The sequence below is a fragment of the Dermacentor albipictus genome, chromosome 4 (assembly GCF_038994185.2).
Source record: "Dermacentor albipictus isolate Rhodes 1998 colony chromosome 4, USDA_Dalb.pri_finalv2, whole genome shotgun sequence".
NCBI lineage: Eukaryota > Metazoa > Arthropoda > Arachnida > Ixodida > Ixodidae > Dermacentor > Dermacentor albipictus.
In genome coordinates, this window is record NC_091824.1 from 1,997,119 (window position 1) to 2,022,436 (window position 25,318).

The 25,318-nt window shown below is 45.4% G+C and overlaps 1 protein-coding gene across 1 annotated transcript in view; it reads right to left on the minus strand.

Annotated features, from left to right (window-relative positions):
* Nucleotides 1–4,716: 4,716 nt before the first annotated feature.
* spab (space blanket) overlaps nucleotides 4,717–25,318 on the minus strand; it is a 280,941-nt gene continuing 260,339 nt past the window's right edge. Inside the window, exon 5 of the mRNA XM_065444047.1 lies at nucleotides 4,717–6,801. Within this exon, the coding sequence (XP_065300119.1) occupies nucleotides 6,658–6,801 (144 nt within the window). The 3' untranslated portion in view covers nucleotides 4,717–6,657. The remainder of the gene's footprint in view (nucleotides 6,802–25,318) is intronic.

Sequence of the window (25,318 nt, forward strand, 5' to 3'; positions counted from 1 at the left end):
TGACACTTGTTACAGTGTCCAGCTAAATGACTCCCATAGCCATTCTTTAAGTTAGTGCTGTGCTGACGAGCTCTTTCATTGAAGCACTGTCCCGTTTGACCTATATAAGATTTCCCACAGCTTAGCGGTATTTGATAGATGACATTGCGCCTGCACTCAGTGAAACGAGTTTTATGATTAGTGGTGCACAAGTGCCTTTCGCGCTTGTTCATGCGATTGCATATCGAGGAGAACTTGCACGGGGCACTGAAAACCAAATTAATATTATGTCTATTGGAAACTTTCTTCAGATTGTGAGACAGCTTGTGTAGGCATGGCACCACGTGCGCTAGTCTTTTGTCTTTGTTTTCTTCTTGGGAAGCATCAGAACTTCTTTTCTCTTTCTGCAAAATGTCTTCGCATACTGAAGTGATCACAGAACTGGGAAAGCCTGCGTTCTGTAGTCGCGATATCTGATTTAAAAAACTATGATCGCGCTCATGCTCATGTTACTTACTAAGTGCTGCCTTAAGGCACGTTGTCGCTATGCCTCTCTTAATCAATTTAGAGTGTGCGCTGTCGTAACGCAACAAGGTTTTCTTAGATCTGGGATGATATCCCCAGCATACGTGCTCGTCCAAAGAAAAACAGAGGTTAATATCTAGCAACTGAATACCTGTTGTTAATTGGCAATTCATACGTGAACATAAGTCCTCCCGATGAGTTGATGAATAGGTTCAAAATTTCTTCGACCGCGTCCTGGAAATGCATACAGGAATCTTTCTTCATAACAATTAAGTAGTCGTCAACATATCTAAACACTCGCGTTACACGCATGTCAAACAACTTAGCAGAAATTACATTGTCAACCGAGGATAAAAAAATGTCACATAAAATGGGGGCGATGGCTGATCCTATACAGATGCCAGTACGTTGGATGTAGGATTGGCCTTCATAATTAACAGCAGTTGAATGAAGATAAAAGTCTAAAAGCGCTAAAAAATTGTAGCTGTTGACACATACAGAATTCTGAAAATTAACTTCCCCGAAATCTTCTATCCTATCGCGCACAGCGCACATCAAACCGTCTCGCGGCACAGAATAATATAAGTCCTCTACATCTACTGAAAATGCGGTTAGTGCGGTTCCCTGGTCTTCATTTATGGCCGTGATAACTTCTTCCGAGCTTTTTACCAGGAAAGGGTCATTTATCTGCAACATCTTGAGATGGCCTTGCAGAACTTTTCCTAGATGACATTGCCATGACGTCTTCTCGGACACAATAACCCTGAAAGGCTATTCAGGCTTGTGTGTCTTGCAAGTGAAGAAAACATCAAGGAAATCCGTCTCCGCTTTGTTCACAAGCTGCCGTAACGAGTCTAGGTGCAAGTCTTTGAGTAGCTTCAGGGCGGCCTTCTTTTGCTTTTTCGGGTCGAAGGGAACAGCTTTGAAATTCTTAATAATAGCTTGCATGGATTTCTGGTTCATAAGGTTTTTAGGCAGGGCAACAAAACCGCCTTCTTTATCTGCCTGTAGTAATTCAAGCTCATCATTCTTTAGCTTCTTTACAATTTTCTCTATAGGAGGCGTACCTGATTTTCCACACGGTGCGTGCTTTAGGACGCAGTCCACGGCTTCACCGACAACTCGTTCACGGTCTTGATCCTCAACCCTGTCTCCTATGCTTCTACCCATGGCTAGGAGCTGTGGAGCAGTAAGTTTTGGCTCAAAACTATATTTCGGGCCTTTTTCCAGGGTCCTCCTAACTTGGTCTGGAATTGTAGCCTCCCCAAGCGTGGTGACTACGTTGGCATTGGTGATCCTGGTGCGCGCCTTCGGTAAGGAGATCCTGGTGCGTTGCCACAGGAATTCTGTGGATTGCCCGGCAAGTCTCTTGTAGTCGCGCAGCGTTCGGTCCTTTTTGCAGGGGTCTTTTCTTTCTTCAGCGAGTACTTTCAGCCAATCATTGTATAATCGTATTTGGCGCCATTTTTCAGACTTCAGTAACTTGCACATCCTTTTTGCGTGTCCCCAAGAAGGTTCTACGAGACCAAAGAGGGCTGTGATTTCAGGTGGCGTGATGCGTCTTCTCAGGTAGTAACTCAAGGAACGTGACTGGCAAGTGGTTATGGCGATGAGGGTGACACATACACATCGCCCCCATTTTATGTGACATTTCTTTATCCTCGGTTGACAATGTAATTTCTGCTAAGTTGTTTGACATGCCTGTAACGCGAGTGTTTAGATATGTTGACGACTACTTAATTGTTATGAAGAAAGATTCCTGTATGCATTCTCATGACGCGGTCGAAGAAATTTTGAACCTATTCATCAACTCATCGGGAGGCCCTAAATTCACGTACGAATTGCCAATTAACAACCGTATTCAGTTTCTAGATATTAACCTCTGTTTTTCTTTGGACGAGCACGTATGCTGGGGATATCATCCCAGATCTAAGAAAACCTTGTTGCGTTACGACAGCGCACACTCTAAATTGATTAAGAGAGGCATAGCGACAACGTGCATTAAGGCAGCACTTCATGTGAGCATGAGTGCGATCATAGTTTTTAAATCAGATATCGCGACTACAGAACGCAGGCTTTCCCAGTTCTGTGATCACTTCAGTATGCGAAGCCATTTTGCAGAAAGAGAAAAGAAGTTCTGATGCTTCCCAAGAAGAAAACAAAGACAAAAGACTAGCGCACGTGGTGCCATACCTACACAAGCTGTCTCACAATCTGAAGAAAGTTTCCAATAGACATAATATTAATTTGGTTTTCAGTGCCCCGTGCAAGTTCTCCTCGATATGCAATCGCATGAACAAGCGCGAAAGGCACTTGTGCACCACTAATCATAAAACTCGTTTCACTGAGTGCAGGCGCAATGTCATCTATCAAATACCGCTAAGCTGTGGGAAATCTTATATAGGTCAAACGGGACAGTGCTTCAATGAAAGAGCTCGTCAGCACAGCACTAACTTAAAGAATGGCTATGGGAGTCATTTAGCTGGACACTGTAACAAGTGTCAATGCACCCCCATATTTGAAAAGACTAAATTCATAGGGAAAGGAAAGAGCAAGAAGGAAAGGGAAATAGTAGAGGCATTTCATATAAGAAAGGAAGGCGATAAATGTGTAAGCACTCCCTCTCTTGCCTTGTCGGGAAAAGAAATAACATTTTTGGAAGAAAGATTAAAATGATGATTTGCAGATGTTTTTGTGAATGATGTGCGCATGCCTATGCTGATGAAGCTATAAATGTCCGGTGATTTTCAAATAAACTTCCAGTTGGCAGTCAGCGCTTGTCTGTGGTATCTGTTTCCTTGTGTCCTCGTCTTTTTCACGCTGTTTCACCTCAGTTCTAAGTATGAGCCAACTAGCCCTCATCAAGATCTTACTAATGCAAAAGTCGTCTTACAGGACGGACGGACAGTTTTCTATTTGGGTAGGTGTAGAAATCCCTATGCATTTCTCAAATAAAGAAAATTTATTTGTCGCCACGCTACTGCGGTGAGATTGTTTGCTTCCACCTAATGTTATGCTGAACACGCCGGTTGAGTCCATGTAAACGCCATGCCTGGGCTTGGGAATAAAGTAGTCTGATAAGGAACTATGTATCTGTAGTTCAGCTTTGGCCTCTGTGTTCTCAACCAAACCATTTTTTATGTCTGCAGAAACCACATAATAAGCTTTAAGCGCTGACATGACGCGTTGATAGTGTAGTATATGTGATGTCACCTACGGCTGCCAGCCGCAGTCATCGATGCTTCTCTGACAGTGAGATGTGACTGAACATACGTGTAGATAGTAAAGCATTGCTGAAGTAAGATGCTGTTGCATTTCCCTGGCGCGAATGACTAGGCATGGCTATCATAATCGACAATAATAGCCCGTACAGCGTCCCGTGTTGGCGTTTGATCAAATATTTTTTTCCATGTTAACATACCTATCGTAAAGGAAATTCAGTGTTTTTCGAAGTTAATGGCACACTGTTCTATACAAACAAGACCATTTTTCTGTCTGCTAGAGGCCCAGATGCTCGTTGCGGGGAGGAAGCGCCTCTACAATGCCTGTGGGCGACATGCGAGCACCAGTTGAAATTGCATCTGGATGTTCACAGGGTGAATTACTCGGTTACAAACGTGTGTCGGCGTGGCGTAGCTTAGTCCAAAGGGTCGTTTTAGGAAGGATTATATTTTCACTGCCTCCCGCAAAGGAATATGGCTGCACTAATATACACATTATTTTCTGTTCCCTTATCGCGTGTCTTATTCGTAATGCGATTACCTAGTTGTACTTAAGTGTGCCCGCCGAATATTAATTCTTCCAGGGACCAATAATTTTTTTTCTTTGAGTTACCTTGTGCAACACTTCCTGTCGAAACTTTGTTAGAGAAAAGGGTCTTGCCGTGGCCAAGAAAGTGGCGTTTGTGTCCACATGCTCAAACGATTGATCATTTTTGTTTTGCAAACTGTAGGGACGTCATGTTCTTCTTGGACATTCTCCAACGCAGACTTAAAAAACATTTAGTAATCACATCATGCAAAACTCTTCCCGCGCATTTTAAAATTATATGCGCATTCACTGCGATATCAGTACCCGGCTGTGAAACAAAGTATGTCCTTGCAACGGGCTTATTTTTGCTTTTAACCCTTCGGGAGGAGCAGGCAGGGAACAGTGCATTGTGTAGCGTGGGAAAGTGAACACGGAGTAACTAGAAGCATAGAGAGACAACACTGAAGCGAATGGGCTTTATTTCAACATGCTACTTTAGTGAAATATTGACAACAATTTCAGGGCACATGAGTGTAAGTCACACTTCAGGGCACATTGAAGAGAGATATGATTGTCTAATGCGCCTTGCATGGCAAAAATGCCTGCTGCGTCTTCCCATCTCCACCACATGAAATGCTGAGAGATTGTACGCCGCAAGAAAAACTTGTACGATGCGGGAGTTTTATTGTGGCACTAGGAAGTGTGGCCGAGACGAAGCGCTTTGCCTCAAGATCGTGATTGCCTCTTGAAAGCACTACAGGAATATGAAGGGACCTATAGCAATAATTTCAATGTAAATCAAAGAGTGATATTTGGCCTTTTAAGGCGAAAAGTGCTAAGCGTAAGCGCAAGTTGCTTTCTATAGTGTTAAGTGACTACGACGTGATAAAATTTAGCCATGAATTCTTTCCTTACTTAGAGGATAACCATGATGACAACTATTTGCAATACTTATCTTCACGCATTATTGTTCATTTTGCTATCCACTAGAAGTTGACATCAGAACAAAAATAAATACCAAAGTCTAACCGATTGCACCATTTTCAACAGCTTCTTTAAATATTGTTCTCAATAAAAAAGGCACCCGAACAGCAACAAAATTAAGCGATATCTATATGAAGCAAAGGTGCTGCATGAAGAACCAAATAATTGTAGTAGCCGGCTAAAGCGCCTCATCGTATGCGGTAATACGAACTGTAACAAGGGCACTTTTGCCGCTTTCCAAGGTGTTCGTCAGCCAGGCGTGCGCGGCCACTCTCATAGCTGTTCTTCTGCCAGATTTAGCCCTAGATGAAGCACAACTCGCTGTACTAAGAATGAAAGCAGGCGCACATGTATTTATAGAGCACGCGAGGAGGGCCAATGTTTAGCCGAAACACAACCCTTGACCTTGAGTACTTCAGCACAACAAAGGCAATACTTTAGTTGCTCTATTTAGGCCTGACTTATGAGAGTTAACATCGTTCAAAAGGACCGTTTCCAAATACTGACAACAGCGATCAAGCGCTCGTAGCACTAATGGCCGGCTCAGCCTCTGCTCGCCTTAGCAATGCGAGTTTGCCACGCAGCGGCTGCATTAAATATGATTGTTCACTTCTTGAGAGAGAGACATAGAGAAGCACTAGTATTCGCTGGTTACTACTCAACAACCTAACTGCTGCCCAGTGATAGCACTAACATTGCGCAGTGTGTCGCTTGTTAGCTCTCAAACGTAGTCGATTTCGTGTAAGCGGATCATTATTCTACGCATGCTCGGCTGACGCGCAAGGTTGGCTCATCATTATCTTATTAACACCACACACATTACCGACATATTTCTACCCGGTGTTCCTTATTCGCATAACGTAGAATGTTTCTGACATTATTTAGGAACTTTAATAGCGACTCGTGCGTTACTCCAGCCTTCCCTACTCTTGTTAGCTGCTTGCAATGAAGAAAACAAGCCCAAATGCGAGAAAACATATTTGTAGGTACCTTAGGCCTGCTCTTATTAGTTATTGCTCATAAGCTATGACGAGTTTACTCATAATTGTACGCAATTTCCTTTACTGAGAAACGGACCTCATAAATGGTCACTTTCTGTGCTGCAAACCACCGGCCACAAATGTCTTTGCAAGGGGAACAAAAATATGTTTACCGCCGGCATCAACGTCATTCTTAGTAAAGATACGTGCCAGTAGGTTTCTCTCCCGAAACATAATTCGTTCAAAGGCGTAGGAAGCTGATGATGTCCTTAGTAGGCGGAAATCAAAACATAAGCAAATGAAGGGCCTACTGTGAGCGTCGCTTATGCCAAAATGATCGTAGCAGCCCCGTGGCTTTCGCCAGTCCGGACACGGACTGAGTGGGTGGGTTGCCTACGCTAGGGTTACGGCTGCGAGAAGACATCGGCACCAGCCTCGTCTAGCCCATCCGAGCCTTGAACAGCGGGTTGTGGAAGAAACTCATGGACTTGTAAGGCCTGTAGCTCGGTGAGTAGAAGTCCATCATAGGCGCTGCTGCTACACTGCCAATGCAGCTCTTGGGGTCCGTGAAGTAATAGCACACCTGAGGAAAAGAAGATGGAAGTTGGAAAGAAACTATGATAGAGTCTATAAGCGCGACTGAACCAGGACGTAGAAAGAAACAGATACACAGAGACAGCGCTTCATTTTCAACTATAGATTTTATTTTCGCCCGCATCGATGTATATATATATACCGTGCGAGCGAAAACAAGCGTCCAGAAAAAACGAACATTCATTATTGCATATCGATGAACCATACACGTGTGCAAGGCATGGAGTAAACACATACTGCAATCGTTACAATATTAAACCGAGGAACTGCATCTCCTTTTCAGATAGCGACACTGAAGACTTGCTCACGGCCTTTCCTGTAATTTTGCAATTTCGTAGGCTTCCACAATCTCCCTTGCCATCCTGCTTTGAGCCCTATACAGAATCGTAGTACTTTCAAACATGGGTTAGCAGGAACAATCTCGGCAATGAATACCCAAATGACCCGAGATTACCCCAGTGACGTTATATCAATGATCTTTTAATCTCTCATTGATGCAGCTGCCGGTTTGATGAACATACCTTCTTTAGCACGAAAGTGGAATGGCATCGACAACGTTATGAGTGCAGGTTACAAATTGTTTGCGATGTTGAGTAGAACATGCGTGCCTTTTGTCATTCTCTGTAATAACCTGTTTCCATAGCTTCTGTAGACGCTCACGTGCAGAGAAAACCACGTCCACACCCGATTTTGCCGCTATGCTTCTCGGATTATGCGAAATGCAATAAATGTATGGTACCACAGCAATTTTCTTAGCTCCAGCAGTGGCACTGCTTCCATTCGATGCGTTTTTTGCACTTCCTGCTTAAGCCCTCCGCGACAGAGGTGAGCATACGCATCGGGCAACCAGAATCTGCCAGGCGCTTGGCCTGATCTCTGAAACTGGCTTCCACTTTCTGGTCACGTGACTCCGTCAAAGAATTATTGAAGCACGATGTTACTACTGCGCGTTTTACGAGTTTGAATGAGCGGAATGAAATGGTAGGACTGGGGACTACGGTTGCCGCCATCGTTTCAGTGAAGGAGAAAAAAAGAAGCTTTTTACGTTGAAGGCAATGAATTGTTTTCTCAATGCACTCGAAAAAAACCTGTCACCACGCTGATAAAAGTAGCTTCGACATACAATTTCAATCTTTGCAAGCCACAGGGTTCAGTCAGCCTCTCTTAAAAGTGGTGGCCCAATCGCTGCTTCAGAAGCTTAAGAAATAACGTATGAAGCCGGCACCTGGCAACAGAACGTAGGAAACTCGAAGTCATGCCGCATGTGCATAAAGTGAGCCACAACACCAAAAATGTTGCAGCCAAGCAGGGAGTAAGTTTAGTGTTTTCTGGTCCTTGCAAGCTTTCGGGTCGCGCATTTATCGAGGCAGGGCAGGGACCCACGCCTGCACAATGCAGCACGAAAATCGTTTCACGGCATGTGTCACACGGGTGGTGTTCCCTCTCACATGCGAGAAAGTTCACATAGGCCAAACTGGCCGATGTATTTATCACTGGCTGCGTGAGCACCACTCCTCACTGGGGTGCGATGACGGTGAGAACTTTCCTCACCATTGCAATGAATGTGGCTGTTACCCAGTGTTCAGCACTGTAACGATTCTTGGTATAGGCAAGGGCAAAGAAGAGCGAGAAATCGTTGAAGCGTACTACATAAAGTTAGGTGACGACTGAACTAGTACAACCTCGGTGCGCCTACTTGAAAAAGAATTTGGTTTTTGCGGTCGGTCATGGTAGATGCGACATCTTGTCTTTTCAATGCTCTGCGATTAGTGATGCTGCTGTTGCGCATGCTATGCTGACCTTGCTGGGACTATGCTGCTTCTAATAAAGCTCAAGCTCAGTTGATAGTCCAGTCATTGTGAACATCTTGTCCTTTGACGCTTGTGACTGGTTTTTTCCTTCAACTATGTGCCAACTAGCGCGGATGTCAACCCTTCTGCTATATTACGCTGCCATCCGGAAAACATGATGTGAAGCGAAGAAAGAGGCATTCGATCGGTCACGCAAACTTCAACGGGCTGCCGCCCGCGCGCCTTTGCGAAACAAGTTTCTAAATATTTATTCCGAAGCTTTCACACCGCGCGATGTTACCCTGGATGCCTTCGTTGTGCATAATGTCGACCCTGTTTTTCTCCTTTGACCAGTAGTGCGTTCTTTTTCTTAATGAGTATGCATTCTTTGGCGAATACCAATGAAAATTTGTCTGTCACGCGAAAAGTGTAATGACTTGTATCTGCATAAAAATGCCTAAATCGTGAAGACATTTAATTGTTATAATAATGTAGATGCAGATGATTGGTAGCTTTTAAGCAATAAGAAACGACTGAAACACAATAAAATGAAAATGATCAGAGTCTGAGAAATGATCAGGCTCCACAGAACATGCACGGGAAGCAGGGTGGCCTGGCCAGCTTAAATTTGGGTTTAAGGCAGAAAGCTGGGCTAGTTTGTGGTTATTCGTATGAGACATTGCACTTGCGCGTAAAAAAGGACATGGATAGGAACATGAAAAAAGACACACCAAACGCTAGACGTCAACTAGCTTTGTTCTCAGGAGGACACAAATATATAGACAAAAAGATGCTTGCTACATGATCAATCCCTGAAGCGCATGCGCAATGGCACCCTATTGCGCAAGAATTTTGCTTCTTTTGCCGTCAAAGATAAGTTAGGTTTGCCGACGCAGGCACGTTTTTCCCGACCAATAAGGAAGGCCTCGAACATATCACGCTCTCTCTGATCTGTGCTAGAAATAATCACTTGAGTCTTATCAAAGAGCGGCATGCATTCATTCTCGCAGCGCTTGCTATGCTTCATCTGATGGAGCACCAGGTGCTTGTGGAAGCACCATCGGGATCTGGGCACTTGGCGGCACATTGCACGTCAACGTACATCTGGCCATATCCCAACCAGAAATTAGCAGGTGCCACAACTTGAAATTTGAAGATGGCGCAGCTTCAATTGGGGGGTGGGCCAGTTTGAAATTTAGGGCAATGATAGATAACTCCAGTGGCGTTTCTGCATGCTTTTTGATATAAGAAAAACAGAGTGATACTCACACTAAAATTTGCTTTTTTAAACTCATGTGTTAGCCGTGGAAAAACGTACAGCGTCAATTAGAGGGAAGCTAAAAGGTTTTCCAGAAAAAATGAGTGAACATCTGTACATAATGGTTTTCAACCCTCCGAATTCGAATATCGTATCGAAATTGAGCGAAAGAAAGCGCAAATATATTTTATTTCGACGAAAATTGCAGCAGCGGACACGCCCAGCTCGCGCGTCTCGTTTTCGCCTGTGATTGGTCGGGAGCCTCGTGACGTCAACTCTAGTAACCGACCGCTGCCGCTACACATGAAGCGCGGTGCCAGGTAGTTTGGTGCTGTTTTTCTGAGACGGTAATGGAAAATTTAGAGAGACTGCGTTTTTCTGAGGAGTTCGGCGTTACTCCCTACATGTACGAGCTGATTGCGAAGAGCCGGCCTCTCGAAGAAGCAAACGATGCTGGTGCGAGCAGTGCTTTCGACGCAAACGAAAGCAAAGTCTTGGGATCTTCCTCTTTGGTGAGTATGTGTTTTGCAAAGCGATCTAGTGATCTCGCCGATCTTTCGCCGATCTAGTGAGCTCGTTTCCGGTCAAACAACTGTAGTGTTGTGTTCCTGCATGCCTCCTCGTGGAACGTAAGCGGGGATGCGATCGTCGGCATTTGTGCGCTGTCCAAAGCTGTCGGCAATCTACAAAGACGGTTTAAACGCGTGAAAAGCTTCCCGGTTCATGCAGTACGTGTAGTGACCTTCATCTGTTGACTACCACCCACGTTGACTACCACTCACGTTGATTACCACTCACGTTGACTACCAGGCACGTTCACTACCACTCTACATACACGCAGACGCACCAACAAAGGAATGCAGGGTCGATCGAAGCAGATTACGATGGCACGCACGCAGAAACAAGCGCGGTCAGGCACGGTCGCGGACGCTGCGAAGGAACGAAACACTAGAGTTGACGTCACAACACCGCGGTTTCCGGTCTCCGTTCCGCTCGCTCACTCAACGGGGGGCGGAGCTACAGCGCAATTTCAACCGACGATTACGTCGCTCCTAATTGAAAAAAAAAACCAAATTTTACCTACATGGTTTATAGGGTTCTCGCGTCCGTATATGAGCGTCTTATTGAATTCGACAGACTCTTCAGCTTCCCTTTAAGCTGTTAGAATAGTCAAGAAACAAATAAGACTTGCACGCGATAATATTCCAGCACGAAAATTGCGCTTCAGCTTCAAACATTTTGTGGGAAACGCAGCTCCTTTGATAAATATTTATGATGTCCTTACCAAGTTTTTTTCTACAATGTCTGTCCGCGACGGATCGCTTACGGGACTTATGATGTGTATTTCATGTAGAACGTTAGCTGTCTTTTGTTTATAATTTAGGAATATTTTCCGAATTACCAAATTGAGCCTTTTTTTATGCGCGATTTCGACAGAAGCAAGCCGGACGTGCTCTATCAGCCCGAGCGCAGTCACTGCCAGCGCAATAAATGTTCATTGCAGGAGGCGAATGGCTGCTGTGGCTTCAATCACCGCTTCCGTTCGTCTTGACAACATAGCTGTATATCTGAGCAGTTGCAGTCATCGGTGCTCTAAAGACATGTATAGGTTCTGTTTCTGATAAACACTTCGGCGCTGCCATGCTTCAAACCTACTTGGGTCTAAAAACTCTCGCTAAAAGCAGCGCCATCTTCGCCCACCGCTTCGCGCTCGTTCCTCCACGCGCGGCTCTCGACCCTCAAGTTCGTCGATAATTGTGAAGTACCCTTCGAACGCTGCCGCGTGACCTTTCCGCCTCCTCCTTGCCCCTTGCGCTCTCCCCCTTCACTTTCGGAGACCTGTTTGCCCCCTGTTTTTCAGCAAGGCGATTGGTCTCCTTGCCGTTGCTAATTCCGTAAATGAGTGCATTAAAGAAGAAATGCAAGAGTCGGCTTTTATTGACAGATGTGGTGTTTCCACGGGAGCTTTTCTAGAAATTCTTTCAATGTACTTGAAGTCGACGCTGATTGGGTGGAGAGATGGCGTTTTTCTGCAGAAATCAGGCATTTGCATTGGCTCAAAGGTTGCCCCTATTCTTAGCAATATTTACCTGAGTAAGGTTGACAACTGCTTAGAGAAAGCCTTAGGTGATAGCGTTATCATGATATTTGGTTACGTTGATGATTACCTGATTTTCTGCAATAGGGAAAAATTCGATTCCGCTGCTGCCCCAGTAAGTGAGCAATTTAAACTTTATGGGGGAGGATTAAAGTTTACCAAGGAATTACCTCAGCGACGCGTAATTCAGTTTCTTGACATTTCCTTGATCTTCGAACAAAATCATGTTTGTTGGCAGTATTCCCCAAGATCTTCGAAGCCGTTGCTAAACTTTCAATCCAAGAATTCTAAATTAGTAAAAAACGGAATTGCCATGTCGTGTCTTAAGTCTTCCCTCACCAGATCCTGCATGCACGAAATGAGCGCCAGTTTTAATGCGCAGGTCCGGCGCTTATTAGAAGCAGGTTATCCTAGTGTAGCGGTGGACACTGTGGCTGAGCGCCTAAAGAAGTCGGTTTCGAGAGGGACGGACGTGATTACAGAAAGCAGTAATAGCAAAAAAGGAGTAGTGGCTATTCCGTATATTCATTCAGTGTCGCACAGGCTTAAAGAAGTTGCTAGTAGATATGATGTTAATGTTGCTTTCACTGCCCCCAATAAGCTGGGTAAGACATGCGCTGCCGTACAGAATAAAAAGGAGCGGGTAAAAGGCAAAAAACGAACAGATATTTGTCCAGTGAAGCACAATAAGAGCAACTGTTTTACTGACTGTCGTATGGGTGTAGTTTATAAAATTCCCCTTAGCTGTGGCCAGTTCTACGTAGGGCAAACGGGACGGTGTATCAATCAGAGGCTAATGGAACATAAAATATCGTTAACCGGTGGATCGCCTTCTAATCTTTCGCTACATTGCCGAGATTGTAACTGCACGCCAGAGTTAGATGAATGCGCGATATTGTACAGGCATAAGAATGAAGATACGCGTCTTATGGTAGAGGCATGGCATATCTATAATGGTGGAAGGGCGTGCGTGAGTCAGCCTTCGATTACTTTACATAAGGAAGAGAGTAAGTACCTTAACAGTTATCTCTCACGTAGGCCGGCACATGTACCCGATTGACACGTGGGGTTACCATTCCTGAGCATGCGCAGATGAGTTTTGTGTCTTCTTTCTTGTTTCGCCTCAGTGCTCCCTTCAGTTGATAGTCGGCGTTCATGTTGTCCACTTCTCTACTCTTGTGTCCTGTCTGCACGCCTCACTTCTATTTTGCATAATCAGAGCTAGCTAGTCTACATTGCGTTTTTAAACCGCCCAATTTGCTTAGTAGATATGATGTTGGGCTGCTAAGCACGAGCATCGAATCCTGGCCACAGCGGCCGCATTTCGAAGGTGGCGTCAGCACCCGCGCACTTAGATCTACGTCAAAGAATCCCAGGTGGTCCAGACGTCGTGTCTCACAATGGTGGCATGTGAAATAACATAATTTAAACATTTATTGCGTTTATAAAGCGTAAGCATTCTTTGGCGAGTACCCCTTCACGCAAAAATTCTAACGCCTTGTATCTGCAAAAAATGCGCAGTTTGTAAGCCTAAGACATGTAATCATTATGACAGTGTAATTGTAGGTTATTGGCAGCTTTATAAGCGACAAGAAACGATCTTAACGCCGAAAAAAACAAATGAAAGGAGAATACTCACAGAGGTACTTAGGACTCCTTTAAAAAATGCATGGGGAATCTTATAGTAGGGGTGGACCATCTTGAAATGTGGGGGTGTGCCCACCTAAACGGGGGTTAAGCCAAGTGGAAATGTGGGGATGGGCGAACTTGAAATTTGAGGGCGGGCCAACTTCAAATTTCTGGATGGGCCAACTCAAAATTGGGGACAGGCCAGCTTGAAATTTGGATGTGGTTCAACTTAAATTTGGGTGTATGACAACTTGAAATTTGGGGGTGGGCCCACTTGAAACCTGGGGGTGGCGCGACTGAAATTGGGAGGTCTGTTTACGCATACCTAGACAACTCCAATACAGTTTCTATACTGTGTTTCAGTTCTTTAATTTGCTTTGAAGTGGGCTTCTACAAACGCATGAGTAGGTGTCGATTATTTGGTTTTCTCACTGATACAGACAATGTGCAGGATGCACAATGCGAAGACGTGGGATTGTTCCCCACCTGCGGCAAGTTGTTTTTTCAGCCGATTTCTTTGCCAGTTCTTGTCATTTCTTTAATTGGGTTAGTAAGTACAAAAAATTTTCCACTTGTTTTCCTTGGTGCCTTCGTTGGCATCTCATGATATGATGAATAAAGCTTGGGCCCCTCGGTTAGCCCCTTCCGTCTCAAGCTTAAAATGTGAGTATATATTGTTACGGAAGGATGAGCGGAGAGAGGAAGAAGGAGATCGCGAGAGGCTGGCTGCTGCCGGTTGTTGGTGGTCAGCCATCTTTACTCAGACTCATTTTGTATATATATTGTGAATTTAATCTTCTATACTCCCAACGTCCCCGTAATACATTGGTGAGAGGTGCGGGGTACCAAGGCTGGAAACGGAGCTCCGCAGTGGGCATCACATCACCGTCCGCACGATGAATGGCGGTGTGCACTGGGGATCAACGTCGTTGATGCGTCACCGTTGGATGCTACGTCACTGTAACCTTCGGTTGTTTAACTGCGAGTCGGCCTAGTTGGAACAGATTCATCTTAAAACTTTTTTAAGATGAATCTGTTCCAACTAGGCCGACTCGCAGTTATGCTTCAGTTCATTTCTAGTTCTTCCGGCCCTCTTTCTACTTGTCCGAACTATAGCTTAAACAACCCAGCAGTTCTGGTGCCTATTATCGCTGTCTGTGAAGGCAGAGCGCGGGTGTTAAGCTGGTTCCTGAAACTTGGAGAATGCCCTGATGAGGTGTTGTTGGTGACCGGATGGTGGCCCCCGTCTGCAGGACACGAGAAAGCGCTCGTCCTTGTGTCTCTTCTATTCTTTGTCCCTGTTTGTTTGCGCAAAAAAGTTTTAAGATGAATCTGTTCCAACTAGGCCGACTCGCAGTTATGCTTCAGTTCATTTCTAGTTCTTCCGGCCCTCTTTCTACTTGTACGAACTATAGCTTAAACAACCCAGTAGTTCTGGTGCCTATTATCGCTGTCTGGGAGTGCAGAGCAAGGGTGATAAGCTGGTTCCTGAAACTTTGGGCATGCCCTGATGAGGTGTTGTTGGGGACCGGATGGTTCCCCCCGTCTGCAGGACACGGGAAAGCGCTCGTCCTTGTGTTCTTCTATTCTTTGTCCCCGTTTGTTTGCGCAAAAAAAAGTTTTAAGATGCTTCGGTTGTTGTTGTGCAACCCAAGGATCCTGAAACTTTCTGCGGCACCGATGGCGCCGATGTTGCAAAGTGGGTGGCCATGTACGAGCGCGGGAGCACAATCAACAGGTGGGACCCTACGCTTATGCTAGCTAACCTGTTGCTCTACTTAAGAGGTACGGCAGAGGTGTGGTACGAAAAACCACGAACAAGAGCTAACCAGCTAGGACCAATACAAAGAGAAATTGACAGAGTTGTTTGGCAAACCAGCCGGCCGTAAAACTGCCGTAAAGCAGGAACTGGCCTCCCGTGCCCAATCCCCCATGGAGTACTATGTCTCGTACATCCAGGATGTGCTGGAACTTTGTCGTAAGGCCGATCAGGACATGAGAGAAGCTGAGAAGGTGGGGCACGTGCTTAAGGGCATTGCTGACAATGCGTTTAATCTGGTAATTTACAAAAGCTGCTCTACAGTTGCTGCAATAGTTTGACGTAGTAGTTCTGCGGAAGCCCGCAAGGTGGAGAGACGACATCAATGTAGTCTTGTGCTCTTTTTCTTTTTACTTTTTTTTCTCGCTATCCCTATTGCGAAACCCACTATCCAGTGTCCAGTGCCATACGAGATTATGCGCTCAGTATCTCGCGCTGTATGCTGAGCCGCTGGGCAGGCCGGCATGTGGCATATTTTACCAAAAGGTAAAATAATCTAGGAGCAAAGCTAGGGTGAGGACCACTATGGCCGTAAGACATGGAGTGGTACCGTATCTACACAGGGTCACTCAGAACCAAAGAAAAGGAGGGTGGCAGGTTCGGAGTCCCCTTTGTCTTTGCAGCCCCCTTTAAACTGGCATGGCTGTGCCCCCGCACTTCCCGTGATCCTAAAGGAAGGCAAGGCTGTGGCAAGAACCACACCAAGCCGACCAACCACAGAACCAACCACACCAAGCCGTATGCAAAATGCAATGTAGGAGTTTTGTACGAAATCCCCCTGGGGTGCGGCAAGTCCTACATAGGGCAGACAGTGCGGTGCCTGAATGATCGAGCCAGTGAACATGAACAAAAGTTAACGAAAGGTGAATTGGCGCACTTGCCTGCGCACTGCAATGCCTGTCACTGTGCACCTCTTTTTATGGAGATAAAGATTCTGGGGAGAAGCCAGGAACAGACTGCACGCGAACAGATGGAGGCTTATCACGTAAAAAAAGAAAGGCCAAGACTGTGTTAGTGACACTTCCATTAGATTGTTTCAATCGGAAATAAATTTTTTTAATAATTCGTTGCTCCGCTGGTTTTATGAGTGTTCTTGTTTGTTGCATTTTGCGCACGTTCTATTTGTCTATGTATGCCCACGGGTTGCCGTGAATAAACCGGTTGAAAGTTACCGCCCGTGTTGTTTATGTGTTCTCTTCCGCCTGTCCCCGCCTTTATTTGCGGCCAATATGGTATGCAGTATCCATTATTTTTCTGCCCATGCTTAAATCTTTAATTTGATTGCCTGCATTGCTAACTTGCCTATTACCGATGTAATGGTCAACGGTATATAGGAGTGAATTCTATCTTTCTCCCCTTTACCTTATATATAAATTCATTTTGCTTTCTTGCCAACTTCCGATTATTCGTCTATCTTCTGAAGTTTTTTTTCCCCTGCTTGCACTTTAGCTTCCTTGCTTTTTGGTTCTAGTTCAGCCTAACGGGAACCTCGTCTAGTCCTGTGGCTGTGTGCTTAGGAAATTGTCCTGGCTTTCCTCCTGTTGCGACTGTATTGGTTATTTGTACAGCGTTCAAATTTGGACTGGTCATTTTGCACTCCTTGCTCTCTTTCCCAACTACATATCCCAATTTCCAAATGATGCGTTTATGGTCACTCCCCATGCTGCTACAGCACAAAGCAGTGCGCACCAGCCTCATGGCAGAGAAACCAGCATCTCGTTCAGTGTGACCCAGCTTTGCAGGTCAGCGTTCTCACTGGTATGCCAGTGACTCACAGTGAGTGCCAGCGTCTCGAGTGCGATCCACTGCGAAAAAACGCGCTGGCTTCACACATAAAGGCACTGGAAGACGCTTGTTCTTACAGTAGGGCTACACTTTGGTGTTCCTTGCGCTAATCGCTATGTTTTAGGTTGGCACCTACTTCCTTCTATTGCTTAAAATTTTGTTTCGGTTGTATTCTTTTATTGTTACATGCAGTATCTGCTGGTACGTTTACATATTTTAACAAGCATATTCCATTTGAATTGCGCATTGTGAGCAATCGTCATATTTTTTAACACCCATTTATTGGTTATATGTGCCTTGAAGGTTTGTCATGTATCGTAGTAATGTATTTTTGTTAGTATTGTTATTTTTAGCATGCGTAATCTGTTTAAATCCAAATACTAGTAACTATGTTTGCTTTAATAAAGGCGAAATCAGGCATCCACCCATTCGTAGCAATCGTTACAAGGGAAACCCTTGCTTGCTTTATTTTAACACCCGTATGTAATGCCTGTACAGACGTTAGGCTATACCTTGAATAAAAAATTCGCAGTCCCACCCGAAAGGCGAAGCACCGATTATGATAACCAATTAGTAGATAGCTTTACGAAGTAAGGATAGCAGTTTTATCGGCCGTATAAACTTATAAATGTTCCCTTACTAACTAAATTAACAATTATAGAATATGTAGAAACAAACAGACACACAGAGACAGCGCTGTCTTTGTGCGTCTGCTTCTTTCTACATCCTTGTTCAGTCGCGCTTACAAATTCTATCGTGTATTTAGACAAACTAGCCCGTCAAAACGTTTTAACTAAATTAACCGCCGTGGTGTCACGCGCGCACAGGTAAACATGAACACATCTTTAGTATAGTAGTTTGCTGGGACAGTTGGTGCATGGTGAACATATAACGGTTTCCAGCAAAAACGGATGCGAGCACAAGTAAGTAAGTAGAAACCGACAGGACAACGCTGAACTTACAGCTGAAGTTTACTGTGAACACATTCCACAAAACTCTCATTGCAGGATAGTTTTGTAGCCCAGAAGGCGAGATTAATGTACGCAGGGTACCCGGTATAACTTTTGATGGCTATGTCAGAATCCTTGTTTAGAAAGTTGACAAAAAAGAAAATCGTGGAAACCGCGGACGACAATGAATCTTCAAAAAGAAAGAAAGGTAGTAGTGATGCCGTATTTGCATGGCTCGTCTCATAATCTTAAGAGGGTGGCCACTAGGCATGGCGTCACACTAGTGTTTTCGACGCCGAGCAAACTGGTTAGGTTGTACAAAAACATCACAAAAGAGAAGAAAGATGCGACTAGTGGCTTTGGAAAAAAGCACAGCACATTTTTTCAAAAGAAGTGTGCATCTTCGGTTGTGTCTCACAAACCTATCTCATGCAGATTGTCCTATATTGGCCATACAGGTCGTTGCATTAATGACCGCATGCGTGAGCATCGCTATTTGCTACCTACAGGCACAGGTGGGGACTTGACATTGCATTGCAAAAAGCACGATTGCCGACCAGTTTTTGATAGTGTATCGATAGTGGGGAGAGAGCGCAGTAAACTGGAAAGAGAAATTAGCGAAGCGTTCCACATGAAAAAGTTGGGCGTGAATACATGTGTGAGTGAACCTTCGGTTCATATTATATGATAAAGAACTTCAATTTCTAAATTTATCGTGTTAATCCAAGTGTTGCTGCCTTTGTCGGAAAGGGTGTGACTTGGCTTTGTGTACGTGTATATATTTTGTTGATATTTGACTACAAACCTTCTTATTGTTCTTGGGTGTATGAAAAGGACATGCTCCAATTAGTAGAGGCATGCATTCTTGGCCGCTTCAATAATCGTCTCCCCTTTCACCGAATAACGCGGGCACAACGTGACCGCCTGGATACGCTCATACGCAAAGCCACCAGTCGCACGCGGGGTTCAACCCTATAGCTTGAGTCAGCGTCTTTTATCGATCGGGGTAAACAATACCCTCGACGCACTGCTTGAGGTCCAGTGCATCAGCCAGCGCCAACGTCTTCTCCTCACTCAAATGGGTAGACAGCACCTCACTCGCATGGGCCACCCACTTGCACCCGCATCCCCGGATATGCAAGGGATCTCCGTACCAGCCAGGACCACAAGGATGCTCCGGGCACATCCCGTACCGCGTAACACGCATCGCGAGCACAGTGTCGGTCCACGCGTGACGTACTTGGCTCTTCGAGAACTTAAGGAGAACAGAGTCCTCTACACGGACGCGGCTTGTATGGCACAAGGACACACAACGGGGGTGGTCGGCGGCACCCACGAGACCGTGAGCGCTGCCTTTATCCTCACTCCCCGTTCAGCTACTGACTCAGGAGAGGTCCTGGCGGTTACCCTTGCCATCCAATCCATACTGAGCCTCCTGGGTGAAGCATATTACAGAATCACCAACTCGCAAGCGGCATGTAGGGCTTTCTGGACATGTCGTGGTAATCCGAAAACCGCGTACGGCATTCTTTCATGTCCGTCCGAATTAACAGGAAATAGACACCAAGAAGGCGCCGGGGCCCGATTATATATCAAATATATTTTTGAAACGATAGGCGCAGCAGCTGTCTCCCTTTTTGCAGATTATATTTTCTGAATCGCTGAGTACAGTCTCTCTTCCCAAGGATTGGCTATGAGCCAAAGTAATCCCCATTCATAAAGAAGGGAATAAATTACACGTCGAAACATATAAACCAGTATCACTAACCAGTTGCTGTTGTAAATTAATGGAACACATAGTAAGTAAAGCTGTCATGACACGCTTAGAAGAAAATAACATATTGTTACGTGTAGCTGGAGCCCAATACTACATACAATATTTACAGGGAAGCTAACGGAAGGCCAAAATGGCGACGCTATATCAAGCGGGCCCACGTCGTCGTCTTCCTCCTCAGTGCAGCCTCACTGTGGCGGCTGTTCCGTAGCAATATTATATCCTAAGCAACACGGTTTTAGAAAAGGCTTGCCAACTATAATACAATTATTAGAAATAACACATGACTTCGCATCAATAACTAACTGCAAGTTCCAAGCTGATGCTATCTTTATTGATTTTTTCGAAGGCTTATGATCGCGTCGCGCACTGTAAACTAATCGAGAAAATAAAGTCTACCGGGATTGAACACAATGTAGTAGGATGGATAGCAGCCTATCTGCCAAACCAAACTCAATATGTTACCATTGATAATTATGACTCGGACCAACTCGAAGTTTATTCAGGGGCACCACAGGGGTCGGTATTGGGGCTATTATTATTTCTCATATACGTTAACGACATCGCTGATTGTGCAGAAAATGGAGTAAAATTGCGGCTCTTCGCCGATGTCTTGGTAATTTATACAAGCGTGCAAGGAATCGAGGACCAGCTTAACCTAAATACTACACTAAGCAATATAGCGCGCTGGTGTGACATGTGCGGAATGGAAATTAATCTTAAGAAAACACAGTATATGACCATAACTCATAGAAAGTCGATCTTTAGGTTCAATTATACATTAATGGGCAACGATTTATAACAAACTGACACAGTAAAATATTTAGGCACAACCTTTACTAGCGCGTTAAATTGAAATGCCCATATCGATAATACATGTACGAAGGTCTTCCGAACACTCGGTTTCTTGCGAAGAAAATTAACTGCAGCACCATTCTATGTGAAACTAACAGCATATACTTTAGTAAGGCATTGGCCTTACTAAAGTATAGAGTATGGTAGCGTAGTGTGGAACCCGCACCAGAAAGGACCCTCACTGAAATGAGGAAGTATTCAAAATAAAGCGTTGCGATTTATATACCATGACTATTCTCGGCACGATAGCGTAAGTGCTCTCAGAAGCCAGGCAGCACTGCCTACCCTTGTTTGTCGGCGTCGTGTGGTTGTCATGGAATTTCTTTTTATGCTGCATAATGAAAACATTAATATAGACAAGCGAGATTACGTGCAGCCACCCCACCGACACTCCAATAGAACCTGTCATAACAAACACATCAGGCAGTATCCGACACAGTGCGACCCGTTTAGATATTTGTATTTCCCATGGGCATTTGAAATCTTGAATTCGTTGCCAAAGGAAATTGTAGAATCAGATTCTCTGGATGGCTTTGTCGCAAAATTGGAGCCATATTTTGGTTGTTCACGAAAGTATTTGAGTTCGTAGTTCAAAGGTAATGCGTTGGTTGAGTGATTGGACACTAGTGCACGTGTGATTGCATACTGCCTTATGATTTCAAATGTAAATCTTGCAATGTGCTGAATAGTGGTGTTTTATAGATCCGCGATAACTGCAAGAATGTTATGCGTTTAATATTGCAATTGTTTTGAGCACCTTTTCTTATTCCTTGATTCATGAGAAACAAAGAAAGTGTCTTGTGTTGAATACCAGTGCTGTTGTATGGCAGTTTTTTTTTGAAAGCATATTTAGCGCCAGCAAACAAGGACGGACGGGAGACAACACAATGCGCATTGTGTTGTCGTCTCCCTTCCGTCCTTGTTTGCTGGCGCTAAATATGCTTTCAATTTACCAACACGCCCAACAAATGGCAATGCTACAATTTTTTTTTTGCTTTCTATATTTTTTGTTTTTTCCTTTTTTTCCTGTTTTTGCCATGCTTATGTGTATATTTTACAATCCACTTTCTGTTTGGGCCTGTGCAAAGGCCTACAGTATTGTTAAATAAATAAAAAATAATAACAGCGCGCCTCACCTACAGCATTCACCTGCTCTGGACGCCTGGCCATGCCTCACTGCCGGGTAATGAACGCCCTCATGCGGCTACTCGAGAACTCATCCTCCGAGCAGCCCTGCGCAGTGACGCGGCCAACACACAGCACAATTTCCCCCTCCTCACATATCGCGGGGTTACACAGCATTAGACACGCCAGCATCCGCTGTGCCAACTCCACCGGCGTCTTTCACTCGGGAGGAGGCGGCCACACTTCGCCAACTGCAGACCCACACATTTCCAAATCTCCTCTTCCTACACATCCTATGCCAACGCGCTACTCCGACGCTTGTCCAGAATGCGGCGTTTCCCCCACCACCTTGCATGTTACGGTACAATGCACCGCTCCTTGCTACCCATCCCTTCCGCGTATCCTCCTTGCAACCCGCACTACGGAGCAGTCAGAAGGCGTGCTTCGTGGGGGTACTTCCGAAGTTCGCCAGGCAATGATCCAACAGGCACGGGTCATCGCAGAAGACGTCATAGGAGCCCCAGACTAGGGGCGCCTTCCAAATTTCCCATTACCTGTCAATAAAATGTTTTCATCATCATCGCCCAAGACGTGGCCAACACCGTAGTAGACGCCGCGGTTGTCTCGACTCTGTACGGAACAGCGGACGAGGAGGACACCGAGGCACCCTAGCATCCGCTGGAAAAGAACGCCACTCCTTTCTCGCCCGACGCCCTCGTCCCACCCGCCACAGGGTCACGCACTTGGGCGGCGGTTCGCGCACGCGAGATTGAACCACGTTCGCCGGCTCATTTTCACACGTCTTCATTCATACGGACTCTCACGGCAACGGCCGACCGAAGAATTGCGCCTGGAGTGTCCATATAATTGCTATCGCAATAAAAGTGACGCTAGCTGGAACATTGCGGTAAGCCCCAGCCCACACCCGCCGTGGTTTCTCAGTGGCTATGGTGTTGGGCTGCTGAGCACGAGGTCGCGGGATCGAATCCCGGCCACGGCGGCCGCATTTCGATGGGGGCGAAATGCGAAAACACCCGTGTGCTTAGATTTAGGTGCACGTTAAAGAACCCCAGGTGGTCAAAATTTCCGGAGTCCTCCACTACGGCGTGCCTCATAATCAGAAAGTGGTTTTGGCACGTAAAACCCCAAATATTATTATTAAGCCCCAGCCGGCACACAATGTAGCAGACAAGCGTAGCGTGATGGAGCCTTGATGCAAATGCACTGCGCATGTGCCGAGCTTCGTATTGGTGTAGGTGGGTATGCGCAAAGCCACCTAGAAAAAAATGTAAGGCCTCCGCATCACCTCCTCTCCCCTGTCAATACGTCACGAGAGTCGGATGGTAGCGGTGGATGGGGGAGCGCTGCGTTTCTAGAACGCGGCGCGCGTTCTGAAAACAAATTTTCTCCGTGGCTGCAACGCTAGAGGGGCAACGCGTGGAGCATTTGCTTGGTGGCTTTGGTGGGGCATGCTGCACAGTAAACGCGATCGCTTTTCTTCGATTGTGCGTGGTTCGTCGTACACGGAAGCGCAACGATGCCTGGCTGTTGTTGCGCACCAAACTGCAAGTCCAATTATGACGGAGGACAAATTGTCCGAGTGCACAACTTCCCATCTGACCGAGCCACTCGGGAAGCATGGACGAGAGCAGTTCCTCGGAAGGACTTCTCGCCAACGAAATACACATTGGTAAGTATTTCTTCTCTCTATTTTTATTCTGGGTTTCCAGACGAATAGGTTTCGTCAGCATAGTGCGCAATGCATTCGTGCACGCGTGCACAATAGATGGGTCTCTGCACCTGTCGACGCGCTTGTAAATTCAACATTCTCGTCGAGCTTCATACCTGTAACGACTTGTTTTTTTTTATTTCAGCTCTGTGAAAAGCATTTCTTGCCATCGGATTACTTGAAGACATCTTACACGGACGTCAAGACAGGAAAAGTGGTCGAAGTTGCCATGAAAAACATCCGTCTGAAAAAGACTGCAGTTCCGAGCTTGTTTCCCAAATGCCCTGCCTATTTATCGCGTCCGCAACTGTGCTTTCGAGAAGCGCCGGCTGCCAAAAGAGCGCGCTTGGAAGCCACATATTTGCTAAAAGCAATAATGCTTTCTCAGCAAACCCAAGCAGAAGAGGACGCCAAAAATCTGGTTGGTAGCTTTGCGGACTTGCTGAAGGCCTTGCCAAGCTTTCAGTGTTCGGACTTCTGGACAGTTTTGAACAAGGGCTCCAAGGTTTTCTTTTTGGACTTGTCACTTCAATCTGCTCCTGCAGTCCGTACTTCGGTGATCGTGTCCACAGACCTGCGCGTCGAAGTACTTTTTGGTGAAACGGGTGTGAGGAAGTGTGGTGATGTTTTAGTTCCTGAAAAGCTGTGCGACTTGAGAGATTTGAAAAGTGTGTTACACATGATCGAACAGACACGTAAGGATATCAGCACTGAGCGTTCTGAAAAGGCCCGTCATCTACTGACATTGGTTTCGACATTGCTAGAGGAAGTAAGTGGAAACCATTTTGCATGCGCGTTGCAAGAATGGCATTTGGAAGTGCTTAAATTCTTGAAGAGTCAAGTTGATCTTGTTTTGAATGATGCTGGCTGACATCCCCCCGATTTATTGGTTTTTGCTAGCCTTTTGTTCACAATTTCACCTCATGCATATAGATTCCTGAGAAGTTCGATGAAGCTTAAGATGCCGCGTCCTGATACGATCAGAAGAATGTGTTCATCATACGATGTACGCCCTGAAACGGAGCAGCAAGAATGTAGCTTTCTTTCCTATGCAAAGCGTATTGTAAGCACATACAAAGAGCATGAAAAGACTGTAACATTAATGATTGATGAGATTCACCTTCAATCATTTTTTGATTACAAGGCTGGGTTGGTTACTGGTGCTGCGGTAAATTCATCGACTGCAGCAAAAACTGCCCACGTATTTATGATACAGAGCCTGCTTTCTTCAAACAAGGATGTTGTACACATCCTTCCTGCGGCACAAATCGATGCTAAGGCGCTGCACGACTTCCTTCGGACGATTGTTCTTGATCTAGAGGCATCTGGTTTTAGAATAATCTCAGTGATCTCGGACAATAACTCCATAAACAGAAAAGCCACGTCCTACTTCGCTAAGCCGGCAAGTGTCAGCATTGTTTACCAGCATCCTGCTGACCCATCACGACCCCTGTTTTTTGTGGTGCACCCAGTTCACATACTAAAGTGTATAAGAAATAACTGGCTGAATGAAAGAAACATTGGCAAATGCATGTACTTTCCTGAAGTAAAGAGTGATGAGGCTGAACCAAAGATGCAGCATCTTTCAAGGTATTATGCCAGCTGCACGAACTGAAAAGCATGACCTCTTGAAGCTAGCACCAACGCTCACTTTGAAGGCACTGAACCCCTCAAACATAGAACGGCAGAACGTT